The 14,563-nt window shown below is 51.5% G+C and overlaps 2 protein-coding genes and 1 non-coding gene across 4 annotated transcripts in view; 1 reads left to right on the forward strand and 2 right to left on the reverse strand.

Annotated features, from left to right (window-relative positions):
* The window catches only part of SLC7A7 (solute carrier family 7 member 7), a 97,497-nt gene that overhangs the window by 67,393 nt on the left and 15,541 nt on the right, over nucleotides 1-14,563 (reverse strand). The window lies entirely within an intron of this gene.
* Nucleotides 1,651-1,754, reverse strand: LOC123388436. The gene has a single exon (XR_006602972.1). It is a non-coding gene; the product is annotated as a U6 spliceosomal RNA (small nuclear RNA).
* LRP10 (LDL receptor related protein 10) lies at nucleotides 7,598-13,242 on the forward strand. Of its 2 annotated transcripts, XM_045067919.1 has the most exons (7): nucleotides 7,598-8,222; nucleotides 8,636-8,680; nucleotides 9,219-9,354; nucleotides 10,213-10,403; nucleotides 10,518-11,535; nucleotides 11,865-11,994; nucleotides 12,122-13,242. In XM_045067919.1, exons 1-7 carry the CDS (start codon nucleotides 8,189-8,191, stop codon nucleotides 12,707-12,709), a joined length of 2,142 nt encoding a protein of 713 aa, XP_044923854.1. In that variant the 5' UTR covers nucleotides 7,598-8,188; the 3' UTR covers nucleotides 12,710-13,242. The 2 variants fall into 2 exon arrangements, with proteins under 2 accessions (XP_044923854.1, XP_004755418.1); XM_004755361.3 differs by lacking the exons at nucleotides 7,598-8,222; nucleotides 8,636-8,680; nucleotides 10,213-10,403.

Genomic DNA, 14,563 nt, shown 5'->3' on the forward strand with positions numbered 1-14,563 from the left:
GTGGAGTTGAGGGGGTGCAGGAGGAAGTAAGGGGGCACTACGAGGTGCCTCTCCGAGCTCCTCCGAGTCGCCACGCTGCCCCCCTGTGGACGCCTCAGACACTGATCGCTCCAGGATGCCCTTCCCCTGGGCCCCCACCTCGGAATGCTTTGACAGAACTCCTTCATGCCAAGGCAAGCAGGCCTTCCTGACTCCTTTATCCCCAGAGTGGGCATTTCTCTGTCACTCCCCTGGATCATGCTCCCTCTTGGGGCTCCTCTAACCTGCACCCATCCTCCTAACCTCATCCCTACTACAGGAGGATCCTTTAATCCAAGTCTCACATTTATAGAGCTTTTAAATTTTGTACTTGAAAAAAAAAAATGCCTGTAGGTATTTTATAACTATCACCATAATATTGCTGTGTTTATGCTAAGAGTTTTCATTTGTTAAATAGGAACATTTAAAATACACTAAGTATTGAGGCACCTGGCTGGCTCAGTCAAATAGAATATGTGACTCCTGATTTCAGGGTTTTTAAATTCAAGCCTCATGTTGGGTTTAGAGAGTACTTAAAAAAATAAAATCTTCGGGTGCCTGGGTGGCTCAGTAGGGTAAGCCTCTGCCTTTGGCTCAGCATGATCTCAGGGCCTGGGATAGAGCCCCACATTGGGCTCTTGCTTTTCCCTCTCCCTCTGTGATTTCTTTTGCTCTTGCTCTCTCTCAAATGAATAAAATCTTTAAAAATAAATAAATAAAATCTTTATGAATATATAAAACATACAAAGTATCTTTGAAACTGTCTTGTATTTAACTTTGTAATAAACCAGATACCCCCAAAATGGACATGATTTGAGGTTGCTCCAAACCTCCAAGGTGTGTCTCCAACCCAGCATCGCATTCTTTCCAAAGCACAAAGAAACTTGCTCCTATAACCATATGGCAGGGTCTTTAATCCCCACTCCTTCAAACACAGAAGTTTCCACATCTTGAAAAGCTCTTCTGGATACTGCTGCAGCCTTGAATGATTTCCCTCATATCCCCCTTTTCTGTCAAGCCAAGGTTTTTCAACAGCTGTCTGCATTCCTTCACTAGTCATTTTTTTAAAGTTTTTTAAAGTTATTTATTCACTTAAATAATCTCCATACCTAATATGGGGTTCGAACTCACAACCCCAAGATCAAGAGTAGCATGATCTTCTGACTGAGCCAGCCAGGCCCCCCCAACCAGTCATTTCTTTTTAAACTAACCTCTATATCTGTGGAAGCAACCCAGGCATTTACTCAAACTTCTCCTCTATTTTTTTTTAAAGATTTTTAGTTGATTTATTTGACAGAGACAGTGAGAGAGCATAAGCAGGGGCCAACACAGGGCTCAATCCCAGCACCCTGGGATCATGACTCAAGTGGAAGGCAGACATCCAACCAACTGAGCCACCCAGGAACCCCTGAAACTTCTTTGAAAAAAGAGGAAGCAGGGGGGTATCTGGGTGACTCAGTGGGTTAAAGCCTCTGCATTCAGCTCAGGTCATGATTCCAGGGTCCTGGGATCGAGCCCCGCATAGGGCTCTCCACTCAGCAAGCCTGCTTCCTCCCTCTCTCTACCTGCCTCTCTGCCTACTTGTGATCTCTGTCAAATAAATAAATAAAATCTTAAAAAAAAAAATCTAAAAAAAATATGGAATGTTTCATGAATTTGTGTCATCTTTGCACGGGGCCTTGCTAATCTTCTCTGTATTGTTCCAATTTTAGTATATGTGCTGCCAAATTCAGCACTGAAACTTCTCCTTAAAGGGCCCTCATGACCTCTTTATTCCCACCCCAGGTCTTTTCTCGACTTTCTGTGTTGGGTTCCTGTTAGCATCATACACAACATGCTTCTAGAAGCTTCTTTGCCCTTGATTTCTGGGAAGTTATGCCATCATGAAATTCATGATTCACAGAGTTGCCAAGGAATCTTGAAGTTCCAAGGCATCTATCCCTCTGCATTAACCCTGAACCTCAGGCAGGGAATACACTGATTTTCTTTATTTGCTCTGTTAATTCCAGGCTCTGCCCTTCACTGCACAAAACAAACAAATTCTTGTTCCATGCTATAGCTCATCAAATACTTGGATCTAGTTTTCATATATTCAATCCTTCACTCAAGTTAAGCTTTTCTTTAGGTGAAAAGACTTTCTAGTTCCATAAACAGCTTATTATATGACATGGCTTAGAGACCCCTCACCAGTTCTAACACCCTCCTCCGCATTGATTCATTTTATCAATCTTTTTTTTAGATTTTATTTTAAGGTCATCTATACACTGAGTGTGGGGCTCAAACTCACAATGTAGTGAGTCTTGTGCTCCACTGACTGAGCTGCCAGGCAACCCATTTTATCGATCTTATTTTTTTTTTTTAAGATTTTATTTATTTATTTGACAGAGGTAGAGATCACAAGTAGGCAGAGAGGCCAGCAGAGAGGGGGGAAGCAGGCTCCCCGCTGAGCAGAGAGCCCTTTGCGGGGCTCAATCTCAGGACCCCGAGACCATGACCCCAGCCGAAGGCAGAGGCTTTAACACACTGAGCCACCCAGGCACCCCTTATCGATCTTTTAATACATCGCCTACAGCACAGAGAGGCCATTACACATAATGGTTAGGAAAAATGGCTCTGGAGTCACACAGGCCAAGTGTGAATCCAGTCTTTACAATTTACTAGTTTGGAGGCCAGCAAATTAGGTAACTTTACAGCGCTTGCATTTCCTCATCTTTAAAATGGGGTTAATGGGCGCCTGGGTGGCTCAGTGGGTTAAGCCGCTGCCTTCGGCTCAGGTCATGATCTCAGGGTCCTGGGATTGAGTCCCTCATTGGGCTCTCTGCTCAGCAGGGAGCCTGCTTCCTCCTCTCTCTCTGCCTACCTCTCTGCCTACTTGTAATCTCTCTCTGTCAAATATATAAATAAATCTTAAAAAAAAATAAATAAATAAAATAAAATGGGGTTAATAATTGAAAGAGTAGTTGAGTGAATTCAAGGATGTAATCTGTGTGATGCCTAGGACTGGCATTCATTCGGCATATATTTATTGAGTACCTACTTTCTGTCAGACACGGTTTTGGGCACTGGGGATACACCAGCAAACCAACAAATCCCTACCCCAGCGAACTTGCATTCTTGTGGGAGGAGCAGGCAATAAACATGATAAATGAGTAAAATATATACAGAATATTAGATAGTGATAAGAATTTTCCAAATCTTAGTTCTGCATCCTTTTTGATGAACAATTCCCCCTTTAAATCATTATTCTCTTCTTGCATTTTACTATAAGATTAAAGTGAAGGGTGCCTGGATGGCTCAGTTGTTAAAAAACTGCTTTCAGCTCAGGTCATAATCCCAGGGTCCTGGGGATCAAGCCCTGCATGGGGCTACATGCTCGGCAGGAAACCTGTTTCTCCCTCTCCCACTCCCCACTCTTGTGTTCCCTCTCTCTCTCTCTGTCAAATAAATAAACAAAAACCTTAAAAAAAAAAAAAAAAAGCATCCAAGGGAAACCAGGAAGCTTCCTCAACACTTTGCTACAAAACATTTTTAGTCAGGAGTGCCTGGGTGGCTCAGTGGGTTAAGCCTCTGCCTTCAGCTCAGGTCATGATCTCAGGATCTTGGGATCAAGACCTGCATCAGGCTCTCTCCTCAGTGGGAGCCTGCTTCCCCCTCTCTCTCTGCCTGCCTCTCTGCCTACCTGTGATCTCTCTCTGTCAAATAAATAAATAAAACTTTTTCTTAAAGATTTTATTTATTTATTTGACAGACAGAGGTCGCAAGTAGGCAGAGAGGCAGGCAGAGAGAGAGAGGAAGGGAAGCAGGCTCCCTGCTGAGCAGAGAGCAGGATTTGGGGCTCTATCCCAGGACCCTGAGACCATGACCTGAGCCGAAGGCAGAGGCTTAACCCACTGAGCCACCCAGGCACCCCAATAAATAAAATCTTAAAAGAAAAAAATTAAAAAAATAAAGAAATTTCTTCAGCCAAATATCCGGTTTCATCAATCGTGTGTTCCACCTTCCAACAAATACTAGGACACAAACACAATTTGGCCAAGCTCTTTGCCTCTTTGTATCAAGGATCTCCTTTCCTTCAGTTTCCAATTAACATGTCCCTCATCTCCATCTGGGACCCAGTCAGAGTGACTTTGACCAACTATACTTATACTTCTATTCACATTCTGTGCACTACCACTGAGGTAATCTAAGGAGTCTGAGGTCCAGACAGCTCTCTTGTCTGAGCCCTCACGAGAATCTCCCCTAACGGTCCATTCACCACAGCAGGGGCTTTCTCCAAGCACGCACCTCTGGTCTCTGACCCTTCCTCAGTTCTAAAACCACTTCCACATTTTTAAGTATTTTTTTACAGCAGCACCCCAACTTCTCAGTAGCAAGCCTCTGTCTTAGTCCTTTTGGACTGATATACCAAAATACCATTTTGGTATTTTGAGTGGATTTATTGCTCACAGTTCTGGAGACTGAGAAGTCCAAGGTCAAGGCACCAGCTTGGGCACCCACTGGTGAGGGCCCTCTTCCTGATTCACTACCACACCACCGCACTGTGTCCTCTCATAGTGCACAGGCCTCTTTTATAAAAGGCACTAGTCCCATTGTGGGCTCCATCTCAGGGACTCCATCTCAGAGTCATCTCCTGAAGGCTCACCTTCTCATACTATCATCTTTGGGGATGATAGGAAATCAACATACAAATCTGGGGCCTGGGAGACACAAACATTTAGACCATAGCAGCTTGGCTCCTGCACGTGCTGGTAGTTTCATCTTGAGCAAGTTATCTGACCTACCTATGACTTAGTTTCCTCAATTATAAAAGGAGGGCAAAAATAACACCTACTTCCTAGAGGCGTGGTGAGGATTAACTGAGATAATACACATGAAGTGCTTGAACAGGGCCTGCCACAGGCAAGTAGTCTACCAAAGTTAGATATTATCATTTTGAAAACCAAACATCTGCCCGTTTCCACTATTTTTTATAATTCCTCAAAGATTTCCAGGAACATCTCTTCAGGCCCATTCCTAAGTGTACCTGATGGCCTAGGGTGTGATTTATATGGGCCAGGACACTGAAACTCACTAGACTAATTAAAGCTTAAATTCATTTTAAGCGCCCAAGCCCTCTTTAATTTTTTCCTATCATTTTGAGGCTTGAATTCACTCTTAAATATAAGTCCCCACTGTCGAATACCTTGTACTTGGAAGGCACTCTAATAAATATTTACGAAATGCAAGACTATTCTACCCTGGTGCCATTTCTTCCTGATGATGATGACCGCTCCCAATAGACTAGACCTTGACTATATTTTTTGGCCAATTTTCATTTACTCAGCATCCCAGACCATGGGCTCCCTTCCTCCTTTTCCTGCCTCCCACAACTCTTTCCAATTCAGGACCACCTTTTCCATTTCCTTTCTATAATTCCTCATTCCCTCACATGCCACTCCCATGGGTACTCCCCAAGGCTGTCTGGTTTCTCTCATTTGTGTATCTGACCTCTCTTTCCAAGTAGACAGTAAACTCCTGAAGTTCAAGTGAAGTCTTAAGAGTTCCAGGCATCCAGGGCACCTGGGTAACTCGGGTGGTTAAGTAGCTGCCTTTGGCTCAGGTCATGATCTCCGGGTCCTAGGATCCTGGGATCCAGCCCCACATCTCATCATCTCATCATCTCATCCTTGTCCTTGGGCTCCCCACTCAGTGGGGAGTCTGCTTCTGCTTCTCCCTCTCCCTCTGCCTCTCCCTCAGCTCATGTTTTCTGTCTCAAATGAATAAAATCTTTAAAAAAAAGAATTTCAGGCATCCATGAAGCATAGAGAACACGTAGCCAGCACTCAACTAAAACCTTCATGATCACTTTTAGAACTTAAATATTTTATTTTTCCAACCTCTTCACCCTGCTTTCCTTTGCTCAACATCCTTTTTCCATACTCAGGATCCTATTTCACTCCTAGAGCTGTACAGAGAGGGAGCACAGGAGAGGGCACAGAGAGACTGAGGGACCCAAATCCCTTGACACAGGACCAAGGTCCCAGTGGACCTTTTTTTTAAATTTATCTATTTATTTATTTATTTGACACAGAGAGAGATCACAAGTAGGCAGAGAGGCAGGCAGAGAGAGAGAGAGAGAGAGAGGAGGAAGCAGGCTCCCTGCTGACCAGAGAGCCCGATGCGGGACTCCATCCCAGGACCCTGAGATCATGACCTGAGCCAAAGGCAGCGGCTTAACCCACTGAGCCACCCAGGTGCCCCCAGTGGACCTTTTTATGGCCAACTCTATGGCTTCAGGCCCTTTTGTGGTACAAGTTTTCAAAATATAAAAACTGATGCCAACAACAAATGTCATGGATAAAAAAGTGTTTTGTACTATTTGTAGAGAGGAGAGAGTATTAAGGATCCAAATGTACACCCTGTCCCAAGCCAGATCGCCTAGGTTCAAACCCTTGTTTCAGCATTTACTAGATTCATGACCTTGCACAAAATCCTTAATTTCTCTGTGCCTGAGTTTCCTTATCTGTAAAATGAGAGTAAGATAGTTTCTACTTCACAAAGACTGTGAGGAGAATTAAAAGAGCAGATTCCTTTTTTTTTTTTTAAGATTTTATTTATTTGATAGAGATCATAAGTAGGCAGAGAGGCAGGCAGGGAGGGTGAGGGGAGCAGGCTCCCTGCTGAGCAGAGAGCCCGAGCGGGACTCGATCCCAGGACTCTGAGATGGCGACCCGAGCAGAAGGCAGAGGCTTTAACCCACTGAACCACCCAGGAGCCCCGAAAAAGAGCAAATTCTTGAAAAGTGCTTAGATGTGTGACTGAAATGTGAAAAAAGCTCAAAGTTATTTTCTATTTACTGTTTACTATTATTACCTATCAGTACCACAGGAATAAGAAGTAATAACAGCTCACATAAATAAGAAAAGATCTTCTGGGACTAATCATAATAATTGTTCCAAGGTACAGAGCACTTCCTAGATGCTCAACTTGCATCACCTCCTTAAGCGCTGATGACAACCTTAAAAGAGAGTCGCACTATTAACTCCATTTTACAGTCAAGAAGCCCAGAGAGGTTGAGTGTTTTTCTCAAGGTCACAGAGTCGGCACGCGGCGAAAGAACTTTACTCGTTTATTTACCATTTATTGGCAATTCTTACGGTGTCTCAGCAGGAAACCCCGTGGGTGCAAAGGTAAACAGCCTAGGCCCCGACCTACAGGAAGTTTCTACTTCCAAAGAAGGGGCGGGGCGGGGGCGGGAAAGAGGAGTAAACAAATAGTTCGAACACCGTGTGGTAATTGCTAGAATAGAGGCTCATGACAAAAAGTGCTGCCGTATCTCAGACACTGGAACAAATACTGAGAGCTTAAGGGTCCAAAGGAAAGACATAACAGTTACGGAATACGCAGTGGATCTCTGACCAACATGTCCTGTAACAAACGTGCCACCCCGAAAGGACGGGAACAGAGCAGAGCCCAAAGAGCAGTCCGAGCGCCTCGCCGAGGGCGGGTCTGACGAGTCCTGGCAGGGCCGGAAAGGGGTTAAGGCGAGCGGGTGGGCGGGGCGCGCGCGTTGATTGGCAGGGGTGGGGCCAGGCTCGTCACCCGCCCCCTCCCTCCGCCCCGGTTCCTCCAACCCCTGGGCTGGCAGGGGGTACCGCCCGGGCTAGGGCCGGGGAACTGGGCCGAGCCTCCCGTCCCCCTCCCGCAATCCCCTGCCGCGTCCCGCCGGCTGGACGCGCAGGAGAAGTTGTGCCGCGCCCGGGCCGGCCCTGGGGGCTGACCGTCGTTAAAGTTTGGCCCGAAGAGGAAGTGGCTTCGAGCCCCGGCAGGTGGCGGCCGGGCCTGGACAGGGGCGCTCGCGGCCTGCGGGCGGGCTCCCGGCGAGGGCGCGCTCAAGCGCCGGGCCTCGCACCGATTCCCGGGACTTCGGAAGCTGGCCTTGGGGGAAAGCGCGGCGGCGGCCGGGGAAAACAACTCCGAAGTTGGAGTGAGGCACCGCCCCTCCTCCCGGACGGCCGCCCCCTCCCCGCCCCCAGCCCTGGCATCCAGAGCACGGGTGGGGGAGTCCGGGCCATGGAGCCCCTTCGGGGAAGCGGCAGCGGGGGGTCTGGACCGCTGGAGCGGCGCCACCTCCCCACGGGATAGACGACGGAAGCTCCGGGACTCTTCCTGCACCTCCGGACGGCTCAGGATGCTGCCCACCACCCTCCTCTTCCTCCTCCTGGGTAAGAAACCGAAACGAGACTACTCACCCGGCACCCCGCCCCTAGGGCTGTCACAGAGCCCGGGAGCTCACTGCCTTCCTCCTCTGCCGCCCCTCACTTCCCCTGCCTGTCGGTGTCTCCCAGCCCCTGCCGCCGCCTCCGACGCTGCCTGCCCCAGCGCCCGGGAAGCTGCCAGCCGCTCCCCTCAGCCTTCATCCTCCCTCGGGCTTCCCTCCATCGCCATTCCCACCCCCCAGGCCGTGCTGCCGTACCTTCCCTCGAGGTCACACAGCGCAGCCTCCCCCTGCTCCGCTGCCCCTTCCTTTAAACTACCCGGAAGTCCCAGATGGCTCCCTTTCTTTCCTCCTTGAGTTGCTCAGGTGAAGAAAACTAGGGCCGATTCACTCCCCGGCCCTTTCTCGCTCTTCCTCTAGGAGGCGCTCTGGCACATCCAGACCGGATCATTTTCCCAAATCCTGGTGAGTGGAGGATGCGGCTGGGACCCCAAGGGCTTGGGAATAAGAGAAGACCCATGAGGATTCTCTCTTCTCTGAATTCCTCTGGCATCTACCATAGTTTTAGAGTGGAGATCATCCATCCTTATTTTAAAAACGGGGAGACAGACCCAGTGTGAGCTCTCACCTGGTAGTTACATACTATTTTTTTTCCAAATATCCATTCTTGATCTCCCTAGCCAGAATATAGTCTCCCTGATTGTAGAGACAGTATTTCCTTTTCCTCCTGGCCCAGTGGCTGGCACAAAGCAGACCTCAGCTCATTTGTAGTGTTGATATTAATGACTATGGGAAAGAATGGGGCCCTCTAAAGACTATGATTCTAGAGGGCCCTTATGATTCTAGAGTGTGGGTGTAGGTGTGTGGACAGAGAGGGGGAGTTTCTCTGCTCCTTAAAGAGCTCAGGCCCTTAGAGCCCTCAAGGGGGACCGGGGGAGGGCGGGTAGGGGTATAACAGTAACCGGCTCTCAACCAGTGTCCTTATACCTTTCTCCCTCTCCAGCCTGTGAGGACCCTCCGGCAGTGCTCTTGGAAGTGCAGGGCACCTTACAGAGGCCCCTAGGCCGGGACAGCCGCAGTGCACCTGCCAACTGCACCTGGCTTATCCTGGGGAGCCGGGAGCAGACCGTAACAGTGAGGTGAGAAGCAGAGCAAGACCCTATCACCCTCCCTCCTTCACCATGGGAAAGCCTTCAGGAATTACTTCTCCATGGAGTTTCCCTCCCTGTCACCGGGTGGAAGAGTAGAATTTGATTTGGCCGAGTCTGCCCTAAAAGCTTGGCCAGTTCTGGCCCAGACACAGTGTATTGAAGCCGAGCTGGGGCCAGCATCTAGCTTGGATTCTGGCCCTCTCTGAAGGACAGCAGGCGCTCTAGAAACAGTCCTTGGGCTCCAGTATGGGTGCTCCGAGGAGTCCTTCAATCCATTGCATATCCTCGCCTAGGTTTCAAAAGCTATTCTTAATTAGCATAGAACCTTCCTCAGCCCCCCATATCTTTTAAGCGGTACAGGTCTCCCCAGTCTCCTCTGACTTTGGCCATAGGATTGGGGCCCATGTTAAGTACCTAGCTATTTGCTTCATAGAGTCACTCTCTTGAATTTACCCAGAAAGGGCAAAGGGGGCTGTCTGGGAAGAGATCGAGGAAGCAGAATGCCATGCTGCCACTGGCCTCTGTTAGGACTACTGCCATTAACTGCAGAAATTTGGCTGAGTTCATTTGGCTATTTGATTTGGATTGTGGATAAGCAGGGGCTTGTGCTTCTTAGGGTAGAAGGGACCTGACAGCCCCGGGAGTGGAAGAAGCTAGCAGTGGTCAAGAATATCTCCCATCCATGGGGCGCCTGGCTGGCTCGGTGGGTGGAGAGCATGGGACTCTTGATCTCTGGGTTGTGAGTTTGAGCCCCACATTGGTTGTGGAGGTTATTTAAAATCTTAAAAATGAAACAAAAACAAAAACAAAAAAAAACTCCTGTCCCACTCTCCTCCACTCCTGTAGGTTCCAAAAACTGCACCTGGCCTGTGGCTCTGAACGCTTAGTTCTGCGCTCCCCTCTCCAGCCACAGATCTCTCTGTGTGAGGCACCAGCCAGCCCCCTGCAGCTTCCTGGGGGCAACGTCACCATCACCTACAGCTATGCCGGGGCCAGAGCACCCCTGGGCCAGGGCTTCCTGCTCTCCTACAGCCAAGGTACGCCAGATAGGGAGGTCTCTAGAACTAGAACAACAGGTAGTAGAAGCCCTAGGGAGGAGGGGAGGATGCCACCGGCTCCCCTGTTTCACACCTTCTCTGTGCCTCCTGCAGATTGGCTGATGTGTCTGCCCGAAGAGTTCCAGTGCCTGAACCACCGCTGCGTGCCCTTGGCCCACCGCTGCGACAGCATCGATGCCTGTGGCGATGGCTCTGATGAGGCAGGCTGCAGCTCAGACCCCTTCCCTGACCTGACCCCGGCCCCTATCCCCACCCCACCCTGCAATCACACCTTGGAAGACTTTTATGGGGTCTTCTCTTCCCCGGGCTACACACACCTGGCCTCCGTCTTCCACCCCCAGTCCTGCCTCTGGCTGCTGGACCCCCATGACGGTCGGCGGCTGGCAGTGCGCTTCACGGCTCTGGACCTAGGCTATGGAGATGCGGTACATGTGTATGATGGCCCTGGGCCTCCCAAGACCTCTAGGCTGCTGCGCAGCCTCACCCACTTCAGCAACGGCAAGGCTGTCACCGTGGAGACGCTGTCCGGCCAGGCCATTGTGGCCTACCATACAGTTGCCTGGAGCAATGGCCGCGGCTTCAATGCCACCTACCATGTGCGGGGCTACTGCCTGCCCTGGGATCGACCCTGCGGCTTGGGCGCCAGCCTGGGGGCCAGCGAAGGCCTGGGGGAGCGCTGCTACAGTGACGCGCAGCGCTGTGACGGCTCCTGGGACTGTGCCGATGGCACAGACGAGGAAAACTGCCCCAGCTGCCCACCCGGACACTTCCCCTGCGGGGCGCCGGGCACCCCCGGGGCCACCGCCTGCTACCTGCCTGCTGACCGCTGCAACTACCAGACCTTCTGCGCCGACGGAGCAGACGAGAGACGCTGCCGGCACTGCCAGCCTGGCAACTTCCGTTGCCGGGATGAGAAGTGCGTGTATGAGACCTGGGTGTGCGATGGGCAGCCAGACTGCGCCGACGGCAGCGACGAGTGGGACTGCTCCTACGCCCTACCACGCAAGGTCATCACAGCCGCTGTCATTGGCAGCCTGGTATGCGGCCTACTGCTGGTCATCGCCCTAGGCTGCACCTGCAAGCTCTATGCCATTCGCACGCAAGAGTACAGGTCAGTAAGGGTGCACCTAGCCATCAGGGAGTGGGGAACCCAGGGCGAGACTGTGACAGTGCCTGCACCGTGGACATGTTCTGGGGACCTGCTTATGGGTTGGCTCCTGGAGTTGTCCTGCTGGGGGACAGGGTGCTCCTCTGAGGACAGGTCTTGATGCTGAAAGCAATCTCAAGGAAGGAGGGGAACCTTAGGGGCCTTCTGGGAAAGCCAGGGCCTACCTAGCTCAGCTATCCTGGCCTGGGTGCGGAGGGAAGAGACGCGGCCGGGCTCAGACAGGCTGCTCTGGCTGGCACCACCTGTGACTGAGCAGCCCTCATTCCTTCCAGCATCTTTGCCCCCTTGTCCCGGATGGAGGCTGAGATCGTGCAGCAGCAGGCGCCACCCTCCTACGGGCAGCTTATTGCCCAGGGCGCCATCCCACCTGTAGAGGACTTCCCTACAGAGAACCCTAACGATGTAAGTGACCTCCCAGCCCTCATCCCTCCTGCTTCCAAGCCTCCTGGGCCCCACCACCGTACCATCCTTCTTTAGGCTTGTGGCCCTCCCCGCAACTGACCCTGGCATCTGCCTCCTCTCCTTGCAGAACTCAGTGCTCGGCAATCTGCGCTCCCTGCTGCAGATCTTGCGGCAGGACATGACTCCAGGGGGTGCGTCAGGTGCCCGCCGACGCCAGCGGGGCCGCTCTGTGCGCAGGTTGGTGCGCCGGCTCCGCCGCTGGGGCCTGCTTCCTCGAGCCAACCCCCCGGCCCGGAGCCCTGAGACCAGATCGCAGGTCACACCTTCCTCTGCTCCCCTTGAGTCTCCGGATGGCAACACAGGTCCTGCCCGTGAGGGTGGGGCGGTGGGTGGGCAGGATGGGGAACAGGCACCTCCACTGCCTGTCAAGGCTCCCCTTCCACCTACCAGTGCATCTCCAGCCCCCACTAATGTCTCCGAGGCCCCAGGGCCACTGCCTTCCATACCCCTAGAGCCGTCACTGTTGTCTGGAGTGGTGCAGGCCCTGCGAGGCCGCCTCCTGCCCAGCTTTCGGCCCCCAGGACCACCTCGAACCCCACCTGAACCCCACACCACAGTCCTTTCTCCAGAGGACGAGGATGATGTGCTTCTGTTGCCACTGGCTGAGCCAGGGGTCTGGGTGGTTGAAGCAGAGGACGAGCCACTGCTTGTCTGAGGTGACCCAGCGCCCATGGGGGCCCTGGTCACCATGACGACAACCGTTTAGAGGGCAGCTCGGCTTCCCTTCCCCTACTTCCTTCCCTGACCCTCCGTCTGAGGGGCCTTGGTGAGCCTCCTGTTGACTCTGTGTAGCTGCTGTAAAATTAGGTATCCCTCAGGCAGGGAAAGGGCTCCCACAGAGCTCCCTCTGCACATGCCCAAGACCGCAGTCTCTGCCACCACCGTCTCCCCACACCACCACCACCCATGTGGCTGTTTTTAAAAAGTAAATTTCTTAAAGGGTCATAGGCCTGGACACTCCATCCTTACCAAACCCTTACCCGAAGTGGCCTTTAAGCACCAGAATGTCAACTGGCTGGAGACCTCCAGCCCTCAGGGGAAGGATTTGGGCAGAACCTGAGGCTTTGCCAACTATAATCCTTTCTACCAGGCCTGGCTCATAAAAAGAGCACAAAAAAATGCTTTTGTCCCATAGCTAGGTCATTGCCCAGCAAGTCAAGGTTGAAAATAAAAGAACAAGAAATCTCAGATTTTTGTAAACGAGCTATGACCACAGCCCTAGCCCTACCCATCTCAGCTTATGTTTGCCTCCCCATGCTCCCTATGAAGGCCTCTGGTCTGCCCTCCCATTCCTGCCCTCTTCCTACTCACTTTCAGACGAGATCGGGCGCGTTCAGGGTGGTATGGCCATAGACCCTACTCACTTTCAAACCACATACCCTTGGTTTTTAGACCACTTTGAGGGTAAGAAAGCTCCCAGAACCCTAGGGACCAACTCTCTCCACCGCCCCCACCCACCCCTGGGGCTCAGCTCTTACAGTGAGTGACACCAGGGGTAAGCACCAAGCCTCTTTACTCACCGCCAGGCCAGAAGTCTGGTGAGCCAGCTAAGCCATGTAGCTGGGAAGGTTCCCGTTTATGGAGTTCTCCTAGAGCACAGATCACAGAAGCAGAATGTCCCTAGTGGAAGACAGGAGCCACCACTCCTGGCCTCCACCCATCACCCCACCCACCAAGCAGTTAAAGTCTGTCCTAGGCAAGACAAATCGAGGGAAAAATCATAATCATTTGGGGTATGAAGATGCTGGCATCACTTTGACCAAATCCAAAGGTGGGCACGGTGCCCCACAAGTGGAAAGGAGGCATTCCCCCACAGAAGCAGAATTCCCTCAGGCTCACCCTTACCCTTCCTGATAGGCCTGGCTTCTCCCTACCCCTGGTGGAGGGGCCCTGCTGATCACAGCCTGTCAGCATCCTCACAACCCAGCCCCAACTGCATATTTCCTCCTCCCGGGGAGCAAGAGCCTGGAGGAGTGGCAGAGGGTGAATGTGGTACAGTCACAGGATCATGGGATCTTGATTTAGGAAAGAGCCAGAATCCTTTCACTCCACTCTCCAGAGACTAGGGAAGGGCCTTCAGAGATCCCCATCCTTGCTGACTCTTGCCCCTTTGGGACTTCCTGAGTGCTCACAGTCCCTGGGTTCCCCCAGTGTCAGGCCCAGAGAAGCAGGGAGTGCTGATTCCCCTCCCACACCTCCCCATCAATGGTCTGTGCCTCTCCCTTGCTCCTCTCTTCATAGCCTTTCGAAAAAACCTTCAGGCCATAGCTTCATCCCTTGTCCTGCTCCAGACCTTTTACCTCCTGGGTAGTGTTTGTAACTTGAATGTGGAGAAAGACTTAAGGTAAAAGAATGCTACTCAGGATGAAATGCTTTAGAAAGCCAGAGGGGGAAGACCTGAGGGTAGAGTTGACTGGGAAGGGCTGTGTGTCTGGATTCCTGGGCCTCAAAGAAGTTTCTCTAGGAGCTGGGTGTATGCCCTAGAAGATGGGAGTGGAATGCCAGGTCG

Source organism: Mustela putorius, unplaced genomic scaffold, assembly GCF_011764305.1.
Source record: "Mustela putorius furo isolate JIRA1106 unplaced genomic scaffold, ASM1176430v1.1 tig00003898_pilon_pilon_pilon, whole genome shotgun sequence".
NCBI classification, from domain to species: domain Eukaryota; kingdom Metazoa; phylum Chordata; class Mammalia; order Carnivora; family Mustelidae; genus Mustela; species Mustela putorius.